General features: G+C 45.1%; 1 protein-coding gene across 1 annotated transcript; it reads left to right on the forward strand.

Annotated features, from left to right (window-relative positions):
- Window positions 1–566: 566 nt before the first annotated feature.
- alas1 (aminolevulinate, delta-, synthase 1) lies at window positions 567–9,260 on the forward strand. The gene is made up of 11 exons (XM_080546185.1): window positions 567–736; window positions 3,050–3,264; window positions 3,707–3,883; window positions 4,261–4,389; window positions 4,677–4,896; window positions 5,601–5,785; window positions 6,202–6,381; window positions 6,628–6,792; window positions 7,548–7,816; window positions 8,347–8,509; window positions 8,951–9,260. The coding sequence occupies exons 2-11, from the start codon at window positions 3,066–3,068 to the stop codon at window positions 9,109–9,111; spliced, it is 1,848 nt and encodes a 615-aa protein (XP_080402311.1). The 5' UTR covers window positions 567–736; window positions 3,050–3,065; the 3' UTR covers window positions 9,112–9,260.
- Window positions 9,261–12,338: the final 3,078 nt, after the last annotated feature.

Genomic DNA, 12,338 nt, shown 5'->3' on the forward strand with positions numbered 1-12,338 from the left:
AGGTAATTAGTTTAGCGATTGGAATTGGGGGATTGATGACGCTCGCCAGACGCCAGCGCTTATTTTATTTTTTTAAGCGTTAATTACATTCACCATGTACATTGTACAACATCTTCAATCATTTATACATTTCGCTGAATTAGCCTCAAAACAGAGAGCAATTACTGGTCCATTGGACAGCACGAGTTAGACCATTTCAAACCATAGATAGGACACTAATTAGGTTTTTCCATTGAAAGGGCAAAGAAATAAACAGATGTACAATAATTCAATAATTGGAAAAACACAGACGCTCTCAGAGGTCCCCCTCTGACGTAGTCTCTGAGGTCAGGCGTACTCCATTCGTCTCTCGCGAGAGTTTACCATTCCCTGTGACGTTGTAGACTCCCAGGTCGACGTGAGACCCCCATTCTCTCGCGAGAGTTTACCATTCCCTGTGACGTTGTAGACTCCCAGGTCGACGTGAGACCCCCATTCTCTCGCGAGAGTTTCCATTCGCATTGGGTTTATAACCCCACCACATCTCCTTGTCCGGTCGTTCGTCCTCAGTGCAGGATAACGAATAACATCGATATCGTCACCACCACGATAATAAGCTCAATAAAAAGGCAGCTTTTTTCTTTTAACATTTTTAGACTTGTGATATTATTACCGGTCTATTGGTTCATCCTCCCCAAGCAACTAAATCCGTCAAATTATTATATTTTCGCGAGAGGGTGATTCTGACAACGCCGAGGTGAGTAATCATGTAATAATGTAATAATGTCAATAATTGTAATAATAATTTTCTCAGGCTTGCTTGATTTAGCTCATCTGTACGGTGGCCGACAAGGGCTGACTTTGCTAGTCCAAACGCTCAGCTAAGCTCTCAAAGTCACTTCTAAAAATGAAATGAGTGTTCTCGATTCTTTCCACATTAAGACTGATAGCAGGCTGCCATTGAACATGTTATTAATATTACGGGCGTCTACACACAGAGAAGGGTACAGGATAGTCCAGACCATGAGAAACGTGATTAAAAGGGTCATTAATCTCTAAATGCTGCGATCGAATGAATAAACATTCATTTTGGGAGTCATCTGAAACGGTGGCAGTGTGTTTGCTAGAGATCAGTCGAATCAGGAAGTATTTATGGTCTATGCAGTTTGGGCTTTCATAATCATGGCTTTTGGTCATATTACACTAGTTTATAAAGGTAATTCGGGGTTAATGTGTTCCACGTATGAGCCTAGTTGGTATGGAGCCAGCCCATAAACATACACATGAGTACCCTGGACGGTGACGCGAGTTCCTGACGTCTTGGCATCTTTACTAACTTACTATCTTGGCATCAGTGACACTTTTGCTGTAATGGAACTATCCCTAAAGGACTTGCGAATTCCTGGAATGACGCTGTCAAGGAATTTGAGCCCATGAGAGTTGTGTTCAAGAGGGTGGAAGTTTTCGCAACGTTCCCAACAAAAACATTGTTGAACAGATATCTATATATTAGATATAGATATCATATACATATCTCTCTCTCTGTCTCTCTCTCTGTCTCTCGGTCTCTGTCTCTCTGTCTCTCTCTCTGTCTCTCTCTGTCTCTCAATTCAATTTCAATTTTCAATTTCAAAGGGCTTTATTGGCATGGGAAACATACATTTACATTGCCAAAGCATGTGAAGTGTGAAGATAAAAAACAAAAAGAATGTAATGTACATACTAGAATAAATAAATAGATTACATACTAGATTACAAATAAATAGATTACAAATAGATTACATACTAGAATAAATAAATGAAATAAAACTTATTTCAATTCTTATGGTGGTTTTAGCCCATTTGATTGCCTTTTTCTATCACAGCAGCTAACAAATCTTGCTGCTGTGTTTGCACATTGCTGTACCTCACCCAGCAGATATGGTAGCCTTTCCACATTGGTCAAGTCCTCAAAGTCTCCCTGGATGTTGGTGATCAGTGGGAAGTATGTGTCCCTGATGTCCTTGTACAGCTGGCAGGTAGTTAAGAAGTGCAGCTCTGTTTCCACCTGGTTTTGTGTGCAGTGGGTGCACAGTCTGTCTGGTCTGGGGAGCCAGGTCTGCCTGTGGCGGCCTTTCTCCCCACAGGTGTCTCTCTCTCTCTCTCTCTCTCTCTCTCTCTCTCTCTCTCTCTCTCTCTCTCTCTCTCTCTCTCTCTCTCTCTCTCTCTCTCTCTCTCTCTCTCTCTCTCTCTCTCTCTCTCTCTCTCTCTACACGTCCCTTTTTTGTCTGCAACGGTTGACATCAGAATTATTTTATTTGGCCAAGTATATTTGTACATACAGGAAATTGGCTTGGTGATGTTGGTGCATAGGACATACAAAACAGCAATATATACTGTATATAGTAACTTACCTACTTACTTACTTACTATATATTTAAGCAAAAATAATTTAAGAGAATAGCAAAAAAATCATGAATTATGTTGGCTGTAAAATAGAATAAGTGTAAAATAATATAAACGACACTGTCATTGCTGTGTGTGTGACACAGGGGGGTGGGGGAAGTGGAGGTCCCAGAGTCAGTGAGAGGTCGGGGCCTTCTTTTTCTGAAACCATGTCGGCCTATAGACCGGAACCATGAATATACCGGTCAGCTTTTGATTGCTCTTTTTGGACAGTCGTTTGTAGACTATTATTATTCAAACAATGTTTTCACATAAGATACTTAAGATGCAAAAGGAATAGTGTGTTAATGTAGGAACACAAAGGCTTGGTTTCTGCATCTTTATCTGTTGAAGGACCATGCTATTAACCTAATGTACACACCACCCTGTTTTGCATATGACAGTTTTCTCTGTCGTCTCTGAATGTCTTTCAGATTATTTATTATTAGCCCTATTTTAAGACACAAGCTTTGTGTTCTTGGCGCTTGTTACTTAGACAAAAGTATTTGTTGTAAGACGTTTTTGGATAAAGGTGTCTGCTAAAAATGTAAATGGCGCGTAAGCAGACCAAACACACCAAACAAGGTGAGACATTAAAAATCACAACACGCTTAACCAGACCAAATCATTCCACTTGATCTTCCAGGCTTGGACAATCAACTATGGACATCGTTGTTCGCCGCTGCCCCTTCCTGTCCCGCGTCCCCCAGGCCTTTCTGCAACAAGCCAGGAAGTCTCTGGTGGTGTACGCCCAGAAGTGCCCTGTGATGATGGACCTGGCGTCTAAACCCCTGGCCCGCTCCCTCTGCTCCTCCGCCACCAGCTTCCAGAAGACCGAGGGCACCGTCTCAGCCAATGACTGTAAGCCATCTTGTCTAAACAATGACGTCATGCTGTATATACCATACAGTGGATGATGTTGTGACTATAATGGTCGGTCTGCTAGTTGGTGCCACTGCGTTCTCTGTCTCCCTGTCTCTCTCTCTCTCTCTCTCTCTCTCTCTCTCTCTCTCTCTCTCTCTCTGTCTCTCTCTCTCTCTCTCTCTCTGTGTCTCTCTCTCTCTCTCTGTCTCTCTCTGTGTCTCTCTCTCTCTCTGTCTCTCTCTCTCTGTGTCTCTCTCTCTCTCTCTGTCTCTCTCTGCCTCTCTCTGTCTCTCTCTGTCTCTCTCTGTCTCTCTCTGTCTCTCTCTGTCTCTCTCTGTCTCTCTCTGTCTCTCTCTGTCTCTCTCTGTCTCTCTCTGTGATGATAAAAAATAAAAGAAAAAGTTACTTTGTTGCTAATGCAGATGTTCTCTGCCCTCAGTACCCAAGCAGGAGGCCAAGCTGCCCCAGGGCCACCCTCTGCCCTCCCCAGGCCAGGCGTCCGCCTCAAAGTGCCCGTTCCTGGCTGCCGAGATGGGGCAGAAGAACAGCAGCGTGGTGCGCCAGGCCAGCATGGAGCTCCAGGAGGATGTCTCGGAGGTTCGCACTGTCCAGAAAGGTAAACATTGGGCTCGGTTCGACACACACTTCCTGTTTTTGGAAGGTATTTGTTTGGAAGGTCCACTTTAGATGGTTTATAGATAGAACACATCATTTGTATTTACCGGAACTCTAAAGCCTAACAAATGATTTGCATATCAACAGAGTTGAAGTTGATGGTTTGAGCATCTGTAGCAATCTTTTGAGCATCTGTTTGAGCATCTGTAGCAATGTTTGCATTAAATAGGGATAGTTCCATTAAAAAACTTCACCTAGTGGGGCCTGTCCAAACAAACCCTCTTTCCCTCTGGGGGTTGGTCTGCAGAACAGACCTTGACAACGACTGTTCCATCGAGGCCGTCACTAACGATGTTATTCCCTGTTAACCCTCTCCAGCCGTGTCCCCAGCCCAGCTGCAGCCCATGGCCAACATGGGGACGGTCGACAGGAACAACCTGATGAAGAAGCTTCTGAAGCAGCGTCCGACCAGGGTCTCCCACCTCCTCCAGGAGAACATGCCCAGCTGTGAGGGGCCGCTTCATTGTTTACCTGTTTGATGACCAGCTGAAACTCAATGCTGTTGTGTCTGGGACACACACTGATTTAAACCTAATCCCAAAACTAAAAAAGCGAATTTCAATGGAACTTCTCAACTGAGTATTCTCCATCAACACGGTCTTTAGTTTAGGGATGGGCTTAATCTGTGTTTAGCTCTGTATAATCTATTATAATTCTGATGAGACGGTTCATAAACTACTGTGTTTGGGGGGGACAGAACCACACCTGACCCGTATCTGCCTTGTCCTCGACAGTCTCCAACTTCCGCTACGACGAATTCTTCGAGAAGAAAATCGAGGCGAAGAAAAGCGACCACACCTACCGCGTGTTCAAGACGGTGAACCGCAGGGCGACCGAGTTCCCCATGGCGGACAACTACACCGAGTCCCTGGGCGCCAAGAAGGACGTGTCCGTCTGGTGCAGCAACGACTACCTGGGGATGAGCCGTCACCCCAGAGTCATCTCCACTGTTATGTAAGTTTCCCCCTGGCGAGGGTGTGGCGGTTTCTATAGCCTGTTTCTCAATTGTTAGGAACACGGCTCCTCTCCTCTGTCCTCCAACTCGTGTCCTACTGGAAACCCATTGGAGGAGGAGTGCTCTGTTCCGCCCCTTACATTTTCTCCTCCAATGAGGATGAAGCGAGTGGAGGATGCGGGAAATAAAGGCTTTTGTCTCATTTCTTATCCAACAGAAGTAGTCGTGGTAACAGTGTAGACTGAATTGAGGAAGTAGCTGATTGTGTACCCTTGTCAACACTGAGGCAAGCTACTGTGTTGATTATAGATTACCTCAGCTAGTATGAAACAGTTCAAATGGAAATTATCAATAATATACTGTACTGTAAACCATGGTGCACACCACCTGGTCAAAACCCCGACCCTCTACAACAAACTAGCACTCTACCTCACAATTGGTACATTTTGACCAAAACCAGGCTCGCCTCAATTTCACAAGGCGTGTTCCTATGTGTTCACACAAGATGTAGCAACAAAGAAACGGATAAACATGTCGTAAGGTGTGTGTGTGTGTGTGTGTGTGTGTGTCCTGTTTGCCCTGTTAGCTCATTAAAGGTGTGTCTGTCTGCCTGTGTATTTGTTAGCGGTGTTAGCTCATTTGGGAGAGAGGCTGCTTTCCCAGTGGAGGTGAGGGGGTGTTAACTGTCCTGTTCTCCTGCCAGGGACACGCTAGGGAAGCACGGCTCCGGAGCCGGAGGGACCCGGAACATCTCTGGGACCAGTAAGTTCCACGTGGAGTTGGAGCACGAACTGGCCGACCTGCACGGGAAGGACGCCGCCCTCCTCTTCACCTCCTGTTTTGTGGCCAATGACTCCACCCTCTTCACCCTGGCCAAGATGCTGCCTGGTGAGTTCAATCAGCTAGAATTATAAACTTTCTTTTAGAAAGATTAGTTTTACACTTTTTTTCCCCTCACATTCCATAGATTCCGTGAGATTACTATACTGTAACAACCCTGTGAGAACTGAAATGTTTTGAAATTGTTGTTGTGAAATGAGTGTCAGCAACCCCCCCACCAAAGTAAATGAACATGTGAATATAGTATTAGCATCTCATGTTTGATTATTTCAGCATTTTCCATACGAGCGATTCAGTGAAATACATTTGACACGCATCATCACGCGTACTCTACAACAAACCAATGAGAACTGAAATGTTTGTCAATAACCCCCCCCCCCCCCAACAAAGTAAACGATGACTATATGAAAACAGCATTAGCATATCATGCGTCATCCTAAACCTCTACCCCCCCCCCCCCCCAGGCTGTGAGATCTACTCTGACGCGGGGAACCACGCTTCCATGATTATGGGGATCAGGAACAGCGGGGCGACCAAGTTCATCTTCCGTCACAATGACGTCAACCACCTACGTGAGCTCCTGAAGAAGGCGGACCCCACCACTCCAAAGATCGTGGCCTTTGAGACTGTGCACTCCATGGACGGTGAGTCACTGCCAGAGGGTGACTGAGTGGCAATGAGTGCAACAATGTGTTGATGTAAGACCTGGCTCTGGCCTTGGCTTGTCAACACTGCTGTGTATGAGACTGCGTCACCATCTCTGGTCATTTGAAACGTCTGACGTTAATGAGATCAACAGTTACAGCACCTGTTGCGCAGTGCTTTCTCTAGTAACGTCACTGATGTGAATCATCGTACTGTAAGTTAACCTGTTAGCGTTGTTTTTAAAGGGGCGGTGTGTCCGTTGGAGGAGATGTGTGACGTGGCCCATGAGTTTGGAGCCATCACCTTCGTGGACGAGGTGCACGCCGTGGGCCTGTACGGCACCAGGGGAGGGGGCATCGGAGACAGAGACGGCATCATGCACAAGATGGACATAATCTCTGGAACGCTGGGTGAGTCGGGGGTTCGCTGTCCAAAGACACAAGACCACAGCAAAATGTTGATACTTTGAGTATTCATATTGGTGTTTTAAAACCTTGGTTCAGGCAGACAAGACAAGATGTCTTTCTGGGAACTGTATACTGAATGATTTGGGTTAATAATCGCCCAATAGCCAATAGAGTACTTGCCACAAAATTCTGCCCACCATCGATTCGTTTTTATTTTACTAAATGTTAAGTGATCTGTTTTGAAATCTGATAGGCAGTGAAAAAACAAAATGTCTGCCCGTGAATCCGGAGAGAAGGTTCAGGTTTTTTTTATTTAATGCGTCTGGGGACAATGGTTGAACAGGAGCTTGTTCACCTGTTGCTAGGAAACCCAGGCTCTTGTTTTGGCCTTATTGAATTTCCCTTAAGCTTCTGGGAAACTGAAAGGCCAATTATTCCTGAGAGGGCAACCGAGTTGCTATAAGCATGTCACGATGACCGAAAAAGCTCTCAAAGAATATCCAAAGGGCTTTTCGAATCCAAAGGAAATATTCTTTGAAAGAGGAGAGAGAGTGTTTTTATTTTGTTCTGTAATAGCTTTTTTTTAATGGTGGCTAACCCTAAGAAAAGCCGATAGCGAGCTTAACTTAACAAGGTCCCATTGCCTTCAGCCAATATGTCAATTAGAATTTCCCTTGGATCAATGAGAGGCTAGTCTCGTGTGTCTGGACTCATAATGACCTTTGTCTTGATTGTGATCTCTTGTCGCCCCCTTCCAGGCAAGGCGTTCGGCTGCGTGGGCGGCTACATCGCCAGCACCAACGCGCTGATCGACACGGTCCGCTCCTACGCCGCGGGCTTCATCTTCACCACCTCCCTGCCCCCCATGCTGCTGGCGGGCGCCCGGGAGTCCATCCAGATCCTTAAAGGGGAGGAGGGCCGCGCGCTGCGGAGGAAGCACCAGCGCAACGTCAAGCTGCTCCGCCAGATGCTGATGGACTCGGGCCTGCCGGTGGTGCACTGTCCCAGCCACATCATCCCCGTCAGGGTACGGCACGGTGACCTCTGACCTCACACTCTCACCCAGAGGGGCCTAGGGGTGGGTGGCGGCGGTCTGTCCTGAAATCACTCCCAGGACTTTACTCCCTAAGACATTGAATGTAGATCTGGGCCCATATTCACAACGTGTGTCAGACTTGGGAGTGCTGATCAAGGACCAGTTTTGCCTTTTTAGATCATAATGAATAAGATTGCGTGGTCAGTAAGGGGACCTGATCCCAGATCAGCAGTGCTACTCTGAGACTTATAGGGCCATTATCAGATTCCTTAGACCGATAAGTGTAGGTGTAAGCAATGTAGCGTGCGTTTAACCTCGGCGGTCAGAGGGCAAGGCGCAGCCACGAACCATACTGTTTACACCCGTCAAATACGTCAGATACACCTGACGTGTCTGGGTCTCACGGCTAGGGCTAGGCCTGACATAGTCTCCTCCATCAGCTGTCAGCAGCTGATCTGGACACATCCAGAAGGAAGTCGACGTTGTTTTTGTTTGTCCTGATTTGTTGTTGTTTGTTCCAGGTGTCTGATGCAGAGAAGAACACGGCCGTGTCGGACGCCATGATGAGTCGTTACAACATCTACGTTCAGGCCATCAACTACCCCACGGTCGCCCGGGGCGACGAGCTGCTCCGCATCGCCCCCACGCCACACCACACCCCGCAGATGATGAAGTACTTTGTTGGTGAGAGCTGTGTTCTATATTTTGTGTGTGTGTTTTTGCTGAATTATGGAAATAAGGTTGAACTTGTGTGAACCTTGAATGACCTATGGGCAACCGATCAAATAAATAATAATAATAATAATAATACATTTTATTTATGGGTGCCTTTCAAGGCTCTCAATGACACCTTACAAGACAGTTTAAAACCACATATCAAAACATTAAAATCAACAAAGCAAAATTAGATAAAAACAGCAAAATCAGATATAACAACAAACATAATACATGAGATCAAACCAAGTAAGCCATTGTGAAAAGGTGTGTTTTAAGACAGGATTTGAAAGTGGTGAGAGTGTCAATATTGCGTAAGTTGGGTGGCAGAGAGTTCCGGTGGATGTACAATTTGTTACTCAAACGAACGGTGAGATTTACCGTTTCTTCTTCTCTTCTCGTCCCCAACAGAGAAGCTGGTCCAGACCTGGAAGGAGGCGGGTCTGGAGCTGAAGCCTCACTCCTCCGGGGGGTGTAACTTCTGCGAGCAGCCGCTGCACTTTGAGCTGATGTCTGAGAGAGAGAAGTCTTACTTCACTGGGCTGAGCCACCTCATATCGGCCCACGCCTGACACTACACGCACCACTTGACCCATTCCTCAATATCACTGTCATAGAAAGAACTAATTATATTGTATTTTTTATATATAAACATATACATATATATAAGTGACATAATGTATTGAATATTCCATGTTGGTGGTTCTGTATGGTGAAATAAATGTCCTCAATGCAAGATATGACTTGTTTCTGTGTCAAATCTGTTATGGTTTATGATTGTTGAGCCAATCAACGAAGAGTTTATGACTCAGTCATGTTGTACACAGAAGAAGAAAAAAAAGGACATTTAATCAAGTTAGATGTATGTAGGCAGTCTGACATCAGAGCATTCATTTAAATGGAAATGAGTTGACCATGTAAAGACCTATTTATCCCAAGGACAATGACCAGGTCCAGATCATGTAAGGGCCTATTTATACCAAGGACAGTTCACAACTAAAGGCTTGAGTAAATATATTTTCCAGGTTGAAGGTGAAAGGCAAGAATGATGCTAAGACTTGTTAGTCTGGTATTGTCTGTGTGTATATAATTTAGAGTTTGTTTATCTGACACATTGGCCGAGATGTTTCAAGTTTACATTTTCAAGCTTTGCTCCGCTCTGGACCTTGAATTGTCCAGTAGTTCCGACGACAAGGAAGGGCTATCAGCTGGGAGTCAACCAAGGAAATGACTTTATTGACTTGGGGAGAGTGTGTATGCTGATAAGCAAACTGGAGGTAGTCGCTCTATGAGTAGAGGGCTGCAGTGGAATTGTCCTGGATACACAGTGTACAGGTTTTTCACCCTTGCTTGCTTTGCGCCGGTGGTTCTCGGGCCTCTCCTCGGGGGCCCCCGGCCACCTCGCGTGCTTGGTCTGCTCCGCCGCCGGTGCACCTGGTTTGTGCTTGGTTGGTTGGGTCGGGTGTGCTGGTGGTGGGGCGGGCCAGGTGTGTGGGGCGGCTGGGGGTCCCTGGGGGGGGGGGGTTTGGGGGCCACTGCTGTGCGCTGGTCGGCAAACTGGAGGTAGTCGCTCTATGAGTAGAGGGCTGCAAGGGAATTTTCCTGGATGCACAGTGTACAGGTTTTTCGCCCTTGGCTGCTTGCGTGTTAAAACCTGTCATCATGTGGTTTTAAATGTCCATCTTAGTTGTTGCTTTATCTTCTTTGCTCTCTGAAGCGCATTGGGTCACATTTTTGTGAGAAATGCGCTATACAAATAAAACTTGATTTGATTGGATATTGTTACATCCCATTATACAAGTGAGAGTAAAATTAGGCTTCAGTTCCTTGACATTGCAGCAACAAGATAAATAAAGTGCCGGTAGTTATAAAGACAAGTAAGGCAATGTGCAATAGTGTGGTTAAAGAAATCAAACAACTATTATGACGTTAAGATCTTTCTCAGCTTTTATTTGATTGTATTTGTCTACATATTGGTTTCACCATTCAGAAATTGCGACACTTTTTCTACATAGTTTCAGGTTACTCAAAGGTTACCCAACAGCATTGGGACAGATCTGTCAAATGTCCATATTTAGCACTCATGTTTAGTAATCGGTCGACATTCCTTTGCATGCAATAACTGCCTGAGGTCTGACCCATTGACCCCATCAGGAACTCGTGAGCGTAGAATTCTAAGGTTCTCTCTCCGTTTAGGGCAGTTCAGAGATATTGAGCGTCAACGTTTTTACATTCCATTATGTTTTGTGAGATGGAACCTTTGTATTTTATTAATTACTAACTAAAAAATGGCAACATTTTAAAAATAACACCACACAGGCATTAATAAACACCTAATGGATCAGATGATGTCAAAAACTAGATAGAACCTTATAATTCTAACGTCACAAACTGGGTGTCTTCTCTGGACTTCAGAATACATTCTGCTGCTTCCGTCAGCAGTTAGGTATGTTTTACCCAACTGTCTGTCCTTTTTGAGGAGAACTAGTGGCTTGCACCTTGCAGTGAAGTGTCTGTATTTCAGCTGATGACGTATTTCGTGGATGGTAGTCTCTGACACTTTTCTTAATTATGGTGAGCATTCTTCATCCACTGTAGAAGTCTGCCTTTAAAAAAACAAAAATCAAACTGTTGTTTGTTTCTGATAAAAAAAAAAAAGAATCAGCCTAAATAAAGGCGTTCTTGCCTTTCATTGACACCACGTTGGTCTTCATGTTGACAGACACCAATAGCAGACTCCAAAGGCAAACCCAAAGCCTAGAATCAATACTAGACATTGACAGGATTCTTAATAGGACTAGATGTTAAAATCCCTAAATAATTAGCACAACAATTGACTGAGTGGAGTTGGAGATGTCCTCTTGGGTGGAGTGGAATTTGGCAATGATCACGTGGTGCCACCAGTACGACACATGCTCTTATGTGTGTACAAATGATGTGACGGAACACACCTGTCGAGCCAATATGTACCCAAATACTGAGATTCAAAAGCTGAGAATCTCTATTTTAACCTCATAGTATTGTTTGATTTCAAATACAAACCTTTGGAGTGTAGAGCCAAAAGGAGATATTAAATGCTTCACTGTCCCATGACTTACATAAGGCACTGTGTAGTAGGGCTGGGTTTGTTTGACTAACAGTATTGTTAGACCAAGAAGAAGTTTGAACTGTGTGAGGATTACTGTGTCCCCATTTCAAGATTAGGTAAAAGGTGGGCCAAAATCGGGGCGCTTAGGTGGCGTAGCGGGTTAAGCGCTGATCATGTAACCGCAGGGTCCTCGGTTCGATTCCGGCCGGGGGACATATCCTGCATGTCATCCCTCCTCTCTCTCTCACCCATCCTTCCTGTCTAAAATCTCTACTATATCTATCAATAAAAATGAAAAATATGGGTGGGACTGCCCCACTCAGAAAAAATAACATAAAAAAATAAAAAAATAAGAAAGGTGGGCCAAATCAAAACTGCTCTATTCACCTGGAAAGCCAATTAGGCCGTGGCCTCCTAGGCCATCTGTCCCTTCACCTTTCACTGACAACACACACCCGTTGGACTGAGAGGCGGACGACAACTATTTTCACAAGGTAATAACGCGATGGCTGCCCTGCATCATAGCCTAGTGTGAGTATGGCACAGGGGATGTTATACAACACCAACAGGCCGGCTTTATTATACAACAGATTAGCCCTACACGTAACAACCTATCGGGTTCTATGATCCCCTGCACCAGAAACACGTCGCCACGTAACAGAGGATTCATTTCAACCTGTCGCTGGAAAGAGAAGAAGAAGGACCGGATCT

This window comes from Nansenia antarctica, assembly GCF_963989245.1.
Source record: "Nansenia antarctica genome assembly, chromosome: 15".
In the NCBI taxonomy this organism is placed as follows: Eukaryota; Metazoa; Chordata; class Actinopteri; order Argentiniformes; family Microstomatidae; genus Nansenia; species Nansenia antarctica.

What these genes read in the sequence shown, in the direction of transcription:
- alas1 (XM_080546185.1), top strand. Translation starts at nt 3,066, where the DNA reads ATGGACATCGTTGTTCGCCGCTGCCCCTTCCTGTCCCGCGTCCCCCAG. An exon ending in CCTGGCCAAGATGCTGCCTG is followed by an intron (nt 5,786 to 6,201) that starts GTGAGTTCAATC and finishes CCCCCCCCCCAG; the next exon opens with GCTGTGAGATCTACTCTGAC. An exon ending in GACTGTGCACTCCATGGACG is followed by an intron (nt 6,382 to 6,627) that starts GTGAGTCACTGC and finishes TTGTTTTTAAAG; the next exon opens with GGGCGGTGTGTCCGTTGGAG.